Below are 14943 nucleotides of genomic sequence, written 5' to 3' on the forward strand. Positions count from 1 at the left end.
TGACTTGTTCCCCCTCCCTTGGCCACTTCCGACTGCTTCGTATCAATCTGATTCAATCATTCGGGGTTGATCGCGTTGGACCTTCCGCCCCGCAATCACTCCCACCATCTTTTCCTCTGTGCAACTACATATGCAAAAGTTGTAAGCGCCCGATGCCACCCCCGGGAGGGCTGTGAGGCTCTGCGGACGTTGGGGGCTCCTCTGCGCCGTGCTATGTGCCGCGGTAAGCTAAATGCCAGCACATGTAGCGCGCAATTGGCTGCCATTTTGGTGACACGTCGCGTGGAATGTCGTGGTTAATATTGAAAATTGCCCCCGGTACGTCTTTTGACCCTTTAGGGTGCAAGTTCAGGTCAATCGGCAGCCGTCGAGCATTTCCAGTCATATTGGTCGCACAGTCCCTTCCGTAGACACGAGACTGAAGTGATGGGCAGTGGCTGCAGTATGTCACATGCATTGCAAACGTCGCGTGTAATATGGCATCAACGCCGAGCCGGATCTTAGGGTCCTGCAGCCATAACGGCACGAGCAGCGGGCTCTGGGGTCCTCTTGTGGCCAGTGGCTTTTCGGGTGGCTTGCCGGTGACCCCTTCTGCATAGGACACGTAGATCAGATCCCTGCCATGCTGGCCACTTGCCAGTGGACTGCGCCGTGGTCGGAACTTGGCAATTGTCGAGGTTCCAACGGGCGGTTGCGCCAACAAGGCCAACAGGTCCAACACGGGCTCCCGGTCAATCATGTCCAGGAGCCGGGCACCCATTCTGCAGCAAACAAGCAACGGATTATCGGCCGTAACAACGGCCGTAAAGCATGTCTGCCGACAGTTCTGGTTCCCGTTGTGCGACATTTAACCGTTTTGAATGGATCATCTGTGTCTTCCATTTTACACCGCTAGAGTGATTCGAACTGGTGTGGTGTTTCACCAGTGACAGAAAATCGAGATGGTGGGTGTGTTGAATGTTACCATGTTTTCGAGCAGAACAAGTCGACACGTTGCCGGTCGATAATCAGCTCAGTATGCAGTTGCTGAGCTATTCAAAAAGCCAACGAACGAAACCAACACATCATTGTTGGAAGCGCGCGCTGCAAGATGCCTGCTCTTATCTCGAGCATAGTCCCGTTTTGTAGTTGTTGACAGGGGTTTTGGACCAAAACTGTGTTGGTTAAGACCCCGCCACCCATCTACGGCGGCAGCGCAGTTGCTAAGTTCGTCTCATCTGAGGAGTAGGAATGTGCGCCGCACGCCGCACGCATGCTTTGCCGCTTAGAAAATGGACGCACGTAAACCGGCTTTTCTTTTGAGATGGTGCACCTCAGTGACATCGTCATTATCTACCCTGCAGATGCCTTCTGTTGCATGAAGGATTGCGGCGCAAGATCAGCCACCCCCACTAAGCTGAAGATCCCGACATCTAAAGACCTTGCAGGAATCCTTCCCATAGACTTTGAACAAAGAACTACCGTATTTTCTCAGTTTGCCCGCTTCAGCCTTTCGAATATCCGTGCGGCTGATATGGCATATGGACCAACACGTACGAATCAAGATGACTTAGGGTCTTTTGGACGGGTACCATCCCAGCACGACTGTGGCAAAAGACTCGGATCTGAAGTTGAGGGGAAGAACAAGATGTATCGTTGTGCCGAAATGAAACCTGGTTCGCCCACGTACAGTTGTGCAGTCTCAGCTCTACGCAGAGTTGAAGACTCAGCAAAACGCTGGGGCAAACCCCTTGTTGACGAAACTGGCGGCGAAGCATAGCTTTGTTCACGAGTTAGCTGCACATGGCAAATGATCTATTTCCAAAGCAAAAACGGAAACAGCTTCAGTTGCGAGGCCAAGCTTGATTTTTCAGAGCCTAGCCTTGACACTTAAGTGCTCCAGTTTCAGGTCGACAGCACTCGCCACTGCTTGCCTGAGGTGCAAGCACTGGCGAAATCTGGGCTCTGGTAGCCCAGTTGGCAAACAATCCCTCTAAAAGCCGATTTTCCCAATGTAGAAAAGGCTCCGCTGAGCAATCTCTTGGTCAAGCAAACATTGCGTACATGGTCGATCCGGGTTGTGGCGTCGCTTTCTCACACCACGGATGCCCTTCGTCTGCAAGTCATGACCAATGATTGGACTGTCGGCTGACTGAAGTTGGCTGGTTATCTGCCTAAAGTAACAGCGCGATAGTCTCGAAGGTCACCCGTGCGAATCCCACTGATCGCCGGGCCAAACATGTTTAGCTTACCATGCACCCGGAACCACCTCTCATGTGTCGGGTGGAGGGACCGTATAATCATCGGCAAAGGCCCGGAAGGCCGTTCGCAATAGATCAAACTTGGCCAAAAACGACAATCATTAGATGATCTATCTAGCCAGTCCTGTAACTCCGGATGTCTTTTCACGATCCGTTATCCTCTCTAGTGGAATGTCGCCCGTCACCCATTCCCTGACGTCTTGTGACGCTACCTTCCCACTCCTTTCCACGTGAACTTCTCTTTTCACATGTATTCCGTCCTCCGCACCAAGATCTCTGCGAGACCCAGAGCTTTCGTTATTCACGTACAACTCGTCGGTGGATCCCTGCAGACTGTTCCCGTCCCCAAGGCGTTCAAAGGAACCATCGAGGTCATCATCGTTGGAGCCTTTGCGGTGTCCCACCCCACGATTGGAAATCTTTCCAATCGTCACGAGGGTGTTGAAGTTTTTCGAGTTGCCGGACTTGGCCGCTCCGCTGGGCCTCGAGTTGTATCGGTCTCCGGAGCTCATGACGCTGACAACGCCACCGAGAAAGCGACGGAAGAGAGGGGCGCATGGCGGGAGGCATGCGCCAATGATAGCAAGGCATGTTTCGATTGCAGATGCCGCATGAGGAATGATTACGGTCTGACTGATGTTGTTTCCAGTTGCTCCTTCTCCAGGTCGATAGATGATAAAGAGGACCAGTCGGGCAATCGAGGCGAGGACGACGCTGTGGGTAATTGCGTCAGCTTGCATCCACCACAAATGACGCATAACCTTGGATCATACCTGCCACCAAGTAGAAAGACGCCTGTGATGGCGAGCTTCTTCTCGCGCCCCATTTGTAGTCTCCAGACTTCGTGAATCGGAACAGCTACCGTAAGAATGTCGAAGATGATGTTTGGTACAGTGATGCCAATGTAGAATTTGCTCGAGTCGATGCATGTGCCAGGGATCGTTTGGTCCCAGAATCTCGCGATGGGTGTACAGGAAAAGACTGGAGCAAGACTAGATCAGTAAACCGTTGACCACTTCATTCTTAGCCGGTTACCGGAGTACTCACTACTGACGCCGACCACAGCAATTCCCCACCCAATGAGTCCGAAAGCGATTGCCCACACGCAGTACCGCAAGATCTTCGAAGCCGAGAAGATACGGTAGAACATGGTAAGCACAGCCAGTTTCGATAGGGGGCATGCAATTCCGTATGCTATCTCAATGGAGAGAATACACTGTGAGGTCAGACGATTGAGTTGCACCAGCAGACGTATGGAATACCTTGAGAAAGGCAGAGACTCCGCCGGGGAATTCTGTCAAGATCTGGGTCATTTCTGTTCCAAGCCCATAATTCACCGCTAGGTCCGAAAATCAGCATTCTCTTCTGAAGTTCATGTGTTAATCGCAAAGTCAAAATCACGTACCAATGCCTTCGCTGATAAGCATGATGTGGTTCGCGATCTTCGCAATCAAAAGAGTCAGTTTAAGGTCGCGACAAACTAGTGCAGAGGAGATCTGAGCATACCAACGCCGCAATGGCAATATGTTCGTCAAACGTCCATGGTGATTTGGTAACGACTCGGGCAGAATAAATCCGCAACCCGACCAGAAGGGTTGCAATTACGCTGAAGACCGCATGCGGAACAATCAGAATAGAAGCAACACTGTTTTCCGAAGAGTACGTCACGTCGTCCATGGTGAAATCCGACTGCCTGAAGACATTAGACGGTTTAAGGAAACATAAGGAGTGAACAAAATGCTCCGAAGCTAGATTCCCTAGAGAGATGCAGCTAGCCCTTTCATATAACTCAAGCGAAAACATGGGTTCTAACCCGGCAGTCGAAGGTGGAATTTTCTGCAACAGTTCTTCATACGGACAGACAGGGAACCGTAGTTGGACGCCGTACCTTGCATGAGTCGTCACACTCGCTGGAAACGTGATCCCTCCATTGCCATAGTAAGTTGCGCATCCCACGAACATTGACAGCAGTAGTAAAGTGAATATCTGCTCATGTCGACCGCAGGGCTCCACGATTGACCCTCATGAACACCCACAGAGACTCCACCCAATCAATCCGTACGGCCACTAAACTTCACCCGCTAAGATCCTTCCGACAACGTAGGGAGCCCATGACTCGCTCAGCTACAAAACTGTTGGTTGGAGTTCTGTTCGCTCGAATACAAGACGTCCAATTCGAATCCGCCTCCACCTTCCGAAGAACCGGATGCCGGGGAGCCCAGCAAGAAGATCGGGATGTAGAGTAACATTGAGCTTCATAATAGTTCCCACAACAGGCCACTTGTTGCATCCTCGACCGTCACGAAGCCCCGCAAACGCGAGAGACTCGCACTCGATAAAGGATTGTCTGCCCTTAATACAAAGTCCCGGCGCCCTCACTCACGAGGTCGCTAGGGTCTGCTCACAACAATCGAGATTTACAGTTTTCCAACCCAACCTTTCGCATAGCAACGCCAAAAGAACCGTCAATCATGCCCGCGGTTAAAGCTCCCAGGTCACTGGGCGTCGTCTTCGTTCACGGTGGCTTCCACAAGTCTTCATGTTTTGACTTGGCGAAGGCACAGCTCGAGGCCGCTGGTTTCTCTCCCATCATCGGAGTTGACCTCCCTAGTGTTGGCAATGACCCCAAGGTCACACTGGACGACGATGCGCGCAAGATCCAGACCGATCTCGACTCTTATCTTGACGAGGGCAAAGAGTTTCTCGCCCTTGCACACTCTTATGGCGGAACGCCATTGACCATCGCGTCAAAGGGCTACTCGGTAGCCGAGAGAGCCGCACAATCGAAGAAGGGTGGCATCCGCGCAGTCGTCTACGTGACCGCCAACATGCCTCCTAAGAAGGGAGCCAGCGCCCTCAGCGTTTTGCCTCCCGGACTGGACATTGTCGATGTCGCTGACGGCCTCGTCACGGCAAACTCCAAGGCTAAGAGTGCTTTCTACGGACCTGATATGCCCGACGAGCTTGCGGACAAGTGCATGGCGGCTTTGTTGCCCCAGTCTCAGGAGGCACTATTCGGCGGCGCTTCTGTTGGCCTGGACGAGCTGACAGTTCCCGCTTACTACATCTTTTGCGAAAAGGACCAGACAATTCCTCCGACGACACAAGAGCAGATCATTGCCACCATACCGACGCTCAAGAGGGTGCTTCGCAATCCCGGTGGCCACTCTGCCTTCATCACCGAGGTCGACAAATTCGTGGAGCAGGTTACTGAAATTGCGGATGAGGTTGAGAGAGATGGGGGAGTCAAAGCGTAATGTGGAAACCAAAGCTTAGGTTACATGGCTCCGTAAAGCCGTTTCGGCTATCGTCGCCAGACGCCGATTGCGAACGAGCGGGCGATCAAATGCCACAGAACAATGTCGAAACTGCTACGTAGATGACTCGGTCAAATGAATCAATTCAGTAAGGTACCAATATACCGAATCACTCAGGTGGAAGTTGTAGAAATGCCTCATGGCTTCGACTCTCATCATCGCCAATTCCTCTTTCTCCGTCAAACGTGCTACCTAAGCCCGTCGGTAGCTCTGGGTTTGGAGCCATTGATACTTTTGCCGTGCCGGGGCAAATTTCCCTTGTTGCGCACGAATCGGAAACGACTCCGAAGTGGTCTAACTCGGTATGCTCAATAATACGGCAAATTGTTTAGTTATCGTCCCGAGCTTTGTCAATTGCCGTGTTCGAGATTCTCTTTTCTGCAGCACTTATGTTGATGTTGTGCCTTTCCCCATCCACCTCAAGGCCCAACATTCGATCCGTCAAGTCGCCTAACGCCACCTTGGCTGTCGGGTCTCTCAGTGAGCTCGGACGCCTTCTTGTCGCAGTATGAGTTTTGTTCACTCTCCCGCTACCCTTGTTCTGTTTATTCATGACTGATTCGAAGCTCCGGGAGCCATATCTCGGTGAATACTCCAGCAAGGAATCAGCCGACCGATATGCAGGGCTTCGAAGAAATAGAGGACGCTTGCACTTGGATGCCGGGACGTTTGATATGCTTCTGTTGGGTGCCGCCCGTTGAGGCAGTTGAATCAAGTCGACGGACGTGGTGTTGCCAGATTGTCGCTGTCGGTCAGCGGTCGAACAAGCGACCGCGGTAGGGTGATCTTCGATGTCAGGTACCGCTTTCTCGCTTTGATTTCGCTGTCACCTAGCACGTTAACCATCGACAGCTAATACATGGCATCGTGCCGGGCCTCACCGCTGGCAAGTCGCCCATCATCAAGGTCCCTAGAGATCCTGCACAAAGCAGGCTATCGCACAAATCTCAAACGATGTTATGCTCACCGAGAAGGGAAGTGGGGAGTTTCAAAGCATAGAAGCAAGCAAATATTAAAGGGACGCGGTCTATCTTACGCCTCAAATGCAGTCAAGAGTCACGCGGCACTTATGCGCTGACAATCTGCAGAAGAAGAGATCTGCAAGTGGATGGGACTGCCAAAGGCGGCACATCGCATTCCCGCGTTCTGTGCTTTTACGCAATCCTGGCCGGCATGGCCGCTTGAGAGACCGACGCATGCAGCTTATGTTGTTGACTTCACATCACACTCTCCTTGGCGCTGGCAATTGGGCCACTCAGAGGCGGCCAGACGAGACTCAAGTGTGGGGACGATTTGGGGGTTGAAGAGGCACAGCATCCAGGATGCGACTGTCGCTAAATTTGTTGCCTTCTGAGGAGGCAGATAGGCTATCGTTGGGACTGGGATGATTGGCATATCGCGAGAAGAATAGCGAGGCATGCTGAGCATCCTTCGATCTCAGATGGCCCAAAAAGGTCAAGATAGCGGCTGATGGAGTGACATGTCGCCAAAGAAGTTCTCGGTTTTTTCGATGACATATTTTTCCCGCCATGAAATTCGCGGAGGTGTGGTGGCTGCATGATGGGGGTTGATGCGCGGCTGGGCGCTTACGGGTGCCAACCAACAGCATTGGTTTTCCAGGTGAGCCCCGGCAACGCCTACCTCCATAAGGACGGCGATTCTCGTGGTTCTGTACAGGTGGTTACGGCAGCACACCTCGTCAACTATTGTGGAACTCTAACGAAACGGGGACTAAGATAGACAAGGTTTTTACGTACAAACTGGGGAATGTCAGTTGCTTTATATAAGTGGCTTCTCCTCAAGATAATAAGATTAGCTTCATCATATTACATCGAAAACCGAGTTATACAGCCGTCTTAACTGTGATTTGGGACGGCCATGCAGATATCTTGCTTCAAACAGAAGGGACTGGAGCTGCAGTGGAGTTTGTTGTGTTGCATAACTTGTAGGATCCTGATGCTCCCACATCGAGCTTCTATTTCCATGCCCCAAACGCTGATGATGTCTTTGACTATGACTGTGGGTGTCTGCCTACCACGCCGCAAACGCTGTGTAAAATTAACGCCATAAACTCCTGCTAACCATTGATAAAGATAAGCGCGAATTCATGCATTGCGTTCTCTCCAAACTTCTTAAAAAGCCTGTTGTTCAGAGTACCCCTGTCCCTTCGCAAAGCGCGCAGCTTCCCCCCTTCAATGATATCTACTAGCAGTGCCATGTGTTTACCTTACGCCACATACCTTCTAGCCTGTTTACGCGGGGTTGAACCTCGCGATCGCGCCGTATCCCAAGTCGGCCCGGCATTGGGGACACAGCGTGTTTCCTGGCTGGCTGGAGAGCCGAAGATAGCAAGACTGGCACATGGTGTGACCTGGGAATGGTGGCTGGAGTCAGTGATTTTATCCAACTCGACATAAACATCTACGACTTACCGCACTTGAAGATCAAGATAGGGTTGGTATCCTCGCAGATAGGACATTCGGCGTCTTCGGGAGGATAGCAGAGTACCATGCTCTGGTCACGATCACAGCATCGTCCAGACTTGCGAGCGCAGTCGCCACAAGCCATCTAACAAGACAAGATTAGGTTCTTTCCAAAGTCATGATTTGGAGTGAATGCGACTGTGTATGACTTACATGGCGGCACCCGGCGAAATAGAACTTCCTCGGAACGTCAACGGCGCAGACACAATTCCGAAAGGCCTCGTCGCTGCCGCCATTAGGTCGTTGCATGTCGATTGTAAGCCACGAGCGCAAGTCCTCGTGCAGGGTAATGCCTCGACGGATCCAATGGGTTGGCATTATCTGATCGAGGACCGAGAGCGACTGCGTGATGCTCAATATTGTGGAAAACCGGACGTCCTCATTGTTTTGGCTGGCGATGGGATGGACCTGTGCCAATGCCATGATGTTAGGTCTGTCATTGCGGGTGGCAACGTTCCCGACCTCTGCTGCGTAGCCAGGCGTTCGAAGACTGAGGGGATGTTGACGCTGACGATCAGACCGGGGTGCTGGCAAAGGCGAAGAATCGAAAGACTCTGGAGCTGAGCTCGAGATGTGGGCAAGCATTGGCGCAGATGATGACGCTTGCAAGGCCGGCTGAGTTGGTGCGGTTGATCGAGGTTGGGGAGTTGCTGGAAGCATCTGGGCCCGAGATTCTGCCATGCTATCGATAGCAGACCGTGAACCGATGAATTCTACCTCGTCTTCTTCCTTTCCCCGTGAATAATTTCTCTCAAGGGCAGAGTGTCTGCCGAGGAGAGAAATTGGAGCGGGGGAGGAAATGCGAGACCGCGGTGGAGCATTTGTGCCACGACTCCGAAAGACAGATTCCAAGTGGAGGAAATCTTCCCGTGATATGGTCCTCCCCAAAACTGTAAAGCGAGGATCGGGAACACGTTGAGGTTGGATCAGGGAACCTCGATCACCCTCTCTGCAGATCAGACGACGACGTCGCTTGGAGGATGGAGTGTCAATGGCGGACTCTTCATCGCCATCCTGGAGATCAAGTCCTCTCTTGGGCTGCCTGTGACTGGACATAAAGTCGCTCGTTGGTTGTGGCTGGGAAGGTGCCGGATTTCGGTCGATGCTGCTACCAATAAGCTGGTCCAGTCGGGTCGTAGGTTGTAGTGCATCAAGCTGAGACAGCCTAGGCAGAATTGTTGCATCGATCCTCGTGGGTATCATGGATGCGGCGGACAGAGTCCAGTCCCTGGGCTGGGGTGGCGAGCGATCCATCTCGTTGGTCGTGGTGCGTATTTGGGCAGTGTTGGAGTCGAAGCTGCACGTCTCTGCAATAAGTGAGGGAGAGGAGAGATGGCAGTCCTGCACCGAGAGTCTTGATACTGGCTGTTGTGAAAAGGCGGTTGTTGGTGTTGTTGGTGTTGGGGGGAGAAGTCAGCCCGGAGGTGTGTCGTCGTTGAAGTAGGTAGAAAATGGTCGTAGGCAGTCACAAGGCGGGTGCCTGCTTGACTTGTGGTGTCGGTGTTCGGTAGGTGCGGCCCTTTCTTCTGTCCGTCGACGGTTGGCAAGAGCTACCTTCCTTCGAGAGTCGATTGGTTGTGATGAAGAATAACGGCGACGAGAGGTGCCAACCTTATGTTGTCGACGAAATGCAGCGGTCAGTTACTACTGCTGGGGAAAGTGTCAAGTTGGTAGTCTTCAGTCCTTTTCACGGTGCTGGAAGTAGTTCATTGAACCGTGGACAATACCCGTCGTGTGCGCTCAGAGGCTCTTCTGGCCGTAGGTTACCTGCAATTGTTTGCCCCAAGCTGCAGTGATCTATCAGTAAAGGCGACTCCGATGGCTGAACGCAGATTCAAATAGGCAACAACTGCGATGGGCGGTGGTGTCGGCGGTGACTTAACTGATTCAGGGCTACCTGAGCCCGAAACGCCCCAGTCGGCAATGAAAAAGAAGGCAACACATCAGTTCTATGAGACATACCTCTCGTCAACGTCATACCAGACATTTGTCTTGGATCTACCCAAGATCCAAACAAAAGCCAAAAGATGGGTGATTCTCTATGTCTTGACATTCATCTATCCAACTTGAAATCTACGGAACTAGAGTTAAAGCCAGAGTCTTGCACTGTCTTTCATATCACGTGTGCCCACTATGCGATGGGGAGGAACCCGAATAATTCTAGCGGCTTAAAGTGTCGGCCGATTGGTATGACTGCCGTGCGGTGCCTGTTCTGGGATGACATAGCAATTGAACCATGTGACCTCGGTCTTTTTGACATGGTCTTGCGTTTCTTTCCATTTTCCAGATAAAGTATCACCAGAAACTTTAGTGTTTGTATTGTTTTAATCTCGCTTCTACAGTCTTCATGCCTCCGGCCAAAGATCTAGAGACACACACACCTTCCATCGGTGGCTTTGGTGTGCTTACTTCCTACGGAAGTTGAGGAAGGTTGAAAACATGCGGTCCTTCTGTCCCGAGGTAAATTCGTTCGTGCTGGTAGAACAAGTCAGTCACAATTCAAGGCAATATCAAGAGAGGAGCATTTTACCAAGCATCATCAGTGTAGCCCATGTAGTTGTGAATGGGGTCCAAACCGGGTTGGTTTGGGCAAGAGTCGGAACCCTCGGGACAGCCAAAGATCTGGGTGAGCTGCGCTGGCGTGTCTGAAACAAAGTCGCCAGGCTCTGAGCAGCCACCGGCAAAGGTGTGATTCAGACCAAACCAATGGCCACTCTCGTGAACCGCAAGATGGCCAAGGTTCCACGACTCGAAAGCCCCCTGCTCAGCGGTGAAGCCTGGCATAGTCATTGCGCTCAGCTGGCACGAATCCTTCCAAAAGGTCAACTCATCGGTTTCGGCGAGAGGCGTAGGCCACTGGCAGTAGCCTGTAGCACCCGGCGAGTAGCTGCTGAAGAAATACAGGTTCAAAGCATCATATCCGCCCTTGCGAGTCGCCTTCAGATACGTATTGTACTCTTCCTCGTGGTAAACCCAGCCCTTGTCAGGGCCCTCGTTGATGAGGAAAGCGGAACCGGTCAGGTTGTCGACCGTACGCTCAGTCGAGTTGAGCACAAGGTTGATGTCGTACCTAGCGAAGGCCTCGTGGAGAACCTTCCATTGCGCATCGACGATCTCGTCCGTGATCAGGTCCGCTTCTTCCTCGGTGCTGGCGAGATGAAAATTAACGTCGACAGTGAAGTTGCTCGGGAAGTTCTGACGGCGAACTGTCTTTTCCGTGTATTGGATGGCCGGGTCTTGAATAGCGCCCTCGTCGGAGACGAGGCACCCTCGGCGAGCTACGGGCTGCGCCAAAGAGCTGACTGCGGCGGCACTGGTGAGGCCAAAAGAGGCCAGTCCTATAATAAGACCCTTCATGATCGCAGCAAGATTGTCAGCTTTGGAGTTGCTGATGACGATGAACAGTCTCGATTGCTTGTTATCAACAACGCGGGCTCACCGGCTTTTTATCAACAACAAATTTCCCCATGTTTTCCTTGGCTTGATGCAATCTACGGATGCTGAAGGTCGGATCCACTTTGTTCGTATTGATGGCCGTTTCCCACTTATCCTGCTTGGCGATTGGCCCATTTCAGCGGTTCACCAACTATTTTCAGTTGCTGTGCCCGGGATCCCTGTCTACGCGGTCGGTAGCGGGAGCTGGAAGGCCAAGCGCCCGGCATCAGAGCCGTTGATCACCTTCCATTGCGGAGTTAAGAGAACTACCTTCCCTAATAAGCATAAGCTATCCCGGAAGCGACTTAGAAAGTCTCGGTTTCGCGACGATATGGTATTCCCTCAGTCCGGAAGTCAAAGCCATTGTCGCACGAGACTGACGCAACAATCTGCTCTTTCGACCGATGACTGAACCTCAGGTACCGTCTAGCAGGGATAATATCGAAATTGTCGCCGATTGAAATGAGCTAAGGACAAGCTTAATCGACGTCACCCCACAAAAGATTAGGCTCCGGAGTCTCGTCCGGCGCGGAGGTGTGGATCACTGCCGTAGCCGGTCGATATCAGACTCGGCGACGGTGGGCGGGGACGTAGCGAAGATCAATATGCTGGACTCGCCTCCATTTGAACACACACAGGCAGACTCATTCGGTCGATGTAGGTTTTAGGTCATTTTGCCTTATCAGCCATCCAATAAAGTTCCACAAAAGTCTTGGCAAGCTGCCTAGGATCATTAATATGGCACCGGCTTGCAAGCGCTGCTGATAAAATAGCTAATCATGTTGATGAACTAAGGCAGACAAGATACATACGGTACACAAGCTCACTTCCAGTCCAAAATGCAGGGTGTGTCCGACATCTAACGATCAATCTATTCCGTATTCCTTTTCTAGGCTTGAAGTGTTCTAAAAAATAAACTGCCTCTTGCTTTCAAGACCAGAATTCAAAGTACATCCAACTCTTCCAACAACGATTCCTATAAGCCTCCCAAGTCCTAGGTTCTTTTGACTACCTGGCTGCATCTCCTTCAGTATCCAACACAGCAGCCCTACTTTCATCACCTCACAACGGGTAAATAAACTTTTGATTCTGGCGATCCGTCAGATCGAGATCTTCCTTGTACACATGGACAACCCTGTCCCCAGTGTCCAGGATATCGTTGTCGTCCGAACTTCCAGCAGTATCCAGGTTAGCCTGCCTGCGTCGATTCTCGCGGACGAGATACCAGCGGATCACAAGGCACATGGCAGGTGATATGAACCAAAATGCAGTCATGAAAGCCCATGGTAGAGTGTATCTTGGTTTGTACTTGGGTTGCCAAAACCTGAAAAACATCGTTAGCGGCTTTTCTGATGGAGAGCTTAGCGGCGACTTACTCGGGCGAAATCATATTTGCAGCCGATGCAGCAACCACACAGGTTGACATAACGGTAAGCTTCTTCGTATACCCGGTCGTGGCGGTACCAGCCCAAGAAAGACCGAGCAGATAGGACGGCTTGAATGTTGAAATCTGAGTGCCAACAACGAGCGCGACCTTGTTGGACCAAGGGGCAGCAAGCTGTGAAGGAGTCAGAAGACGGAAAGCTAAGTCATGGTATCAAAGCCTCACCTCAATTATACCCCCAACGAAGCATGGGATGTACGATATCGCGCAGGTATAGCCAGTGCCAAGTCGGGTCCCATAAAGCATAGCGGCAGATACAAGAACAAGAAATGAACCAATCAACGGCTTGGCAATATTGAAAAGCGCGCTCTCTGCTGGCGTGAAGCCAAAACCAACGATAATAAGAGGAAGCTGCTGCGAGGTGTTGTTCGGAAGTTCGTTGAAGAACATATGGAATCTGCATTGCCATCAGTGAGTTGAAAGACAATGGACAGATGACAACCCACATGAAAAGCCAGCTTTTGGGGTCTGTGAACGCTTCTCGAACTTGCGACCACTTCCATGTCGAATTCTTGATGCCCGATTGTGTGTCGCGGATCGCCTTGATTGTGTGTACCTTCTCTGCGGTCGAGAGCCATTTCGCCTCCACGGGTGAGTTTGGCAGGAAGAAAGCCAGCGGGACTGCCATGATAAAGGTCAGGATCACACATATAATGTGCAACCACTTCCACGACGACAGCCCGCCAATCAGTGTATGAGCATCATCGAGGAGGATCAACTTGTAAGCAACCATGGTGAGAAGCACGTTTGCGAAGCTGCCCGAAGCCCACCAAAGAAGCTGAACCCAAGGACTTTTCTTTGGAGAAAAGAATGCTTGATGAAGGATGGTGGTGCTCGGTACAATCTGAGACTCGGTCTGTTTTGATCAGTTAGTCGGACTGTGCTCATACACATATTCCAAAGCAAGGGAGACTCGCCATGCCCAACAGAAACCGCAAGGCTATCATCTGGCCTCCTGTCTTGACAAGTACATGCATTGCGAGCAATAGAGCCCACAGCAATAGCGATCCAACGATGAACTGTTTCTGGCCAGTTCTCTGAGACAACCATGCTCCTGGCCAAAGAGCAATAAGGTAGCCAGTATAAAACACCACAAAAAGGTCATTGTACTGTTTCTTCGTCATGTCGACATCCTTAAAGATCCCCATAGTGCTAGCTTGCGACAGTGTGGACTTGTCCAGGTGGATCAGGAAGGCGATCCACCAGGTTTGACCAAGCAGAAACCAGAAGTTCTTGCGCACAAGCTTACCTTCCATCTCCGCAGTGAAAGAGCCGGCTTTCTCCTTATTGAGGTTGTAGAAGAGTGTGGTATCGTCGACTTCATCCTTACTGACGGCATGCTCATGTCTGCCCTGTCCGCTGCCATTGTCGGATGGCTTCACGTCGAGAGGAGTGCCGTCGTTGGAAGTGTGGACGGTCTTCTCCTTGGGGTTGTCTTCCTCAAGACCTCTGTCTCTAGTCATGACGGCGGTGGTATGAGCGGAAGTAACAAAGTGGGGTTGAGAAGCCGACAGAAGTTTGCTGCTGACTTTCTTGCCTCTCAAGCACTGCTAAGGACGAGTGAAGACGCCACAGAGCGGGTGAAGAATGCGGCTTATAACGCAACATGATTCCTGTTGACTTCTGTTGGAAGCTCGTCTCACCCCTGACCTGTTTGCCTCCGGGACCCTCATCCTTCAGATGCGTCTCCGCTTCGCGCTCCTTATGCCCTTCTCGTCAACTTAATATCCGCAAGGGTGCTTGCTGCGTCAAGACGTCGTACCAGAGCAAACAGTTGCATCTCGGATAAAGCGGCACATACTTTGTCAGGGGCAGTGTCTTATTTCGACGTCTCTCTCTGTGGCCAAGAACGAACGCCAAGAAATCCATCGCAGCTGTCCTTGGCAGTTCAGGACATCAAGGTTGCTCGTGTGTCATGCAGGACGCGCGGATCACACTAAATTTCCTACTCAGGCAACAAATCCCAACGAGCTGAAGACGAAGTTGGGAAGCTCTTCCGTCCAATTAACGGAGAATCAGACGTT

At 51.6% G+C, this 14943-nt stretch overlaps 3 protein-coding genes across 3 annotated transcripts; 1 reads left to right on the forward strand and 2 right to left on the reverse strand.

Moving 5' to 3' along the window:
• Positions 1–4711: 4711 nt before the first annotated feature.
• Positions 4712–5497, forward strand: COL26b_006018 (uncharacterized protein; the record flags this gene model as incomplete). The annotated part of the gene is made up of 1 exon (XM_053178846.1): positions 4712–5497. The coding sequence occupies one exon, from the start codon at positions 4712–4714 to the stop codon at positions 5495–5497; it is 786 nt and encodes a 261-aa protein (XP_053037153.1).
• Positions 5498–10445: 4948 nt separating this feature from the next.
• COL26b_006019 (uncharacterized protein) lies at positions 10446–11397 on the reverse strand (the record flags this gene model as incomplete). The annotated part of the gene is made up of 2 exons (XM_053178847.1): positions 10446–10515; positions 10571–11397. 2 exons carry the CDS (start codon positions 11395–11397, stop codon positions 10446–10448), a joined length of 897 nt encoding a protein of 298 aa, XP_053037154.1.
• Positions 11398–12537: 1140 nt separating this feature from the next.
• Positions 12538–14382, reverse strand: COL26b_006020 (uncharacterized protein; the record flags this gene model as incomplete). Its single annotated transcript, XM_053178848.1, has 4 exons — positions 12538–12799; positions 12852–13033; positions 13476–13775; positions 14011–14382. The coding sequence occupies 4 exons, from the start codon at positions 14380–14382 to the stop codon at positions 12538–12540; spliced, it is 1116 nt and encodes a 371-aa protein (XP_053037155.1).
• Between the last annotated feature and the right edge of the window lie 561 nt (positions 14383–14943).

This window comes from Colletotrichum chrysophilum, assembly GCF_026319265.1.
Source record: "Colletotrichum chrysophilum strain AFK26 chromosome Unknown scaffold_43, whole genome shotgun sequence".
In the NCBI taxonomy this organism is placed as follows: domain Eukaryota; kingdom Fungi; phylum Ascomycota; class Sordariomycetes; order Glomerellales; family Glomerellaceae; genus Colletotrichum; species Colletotrichum chrysophilum.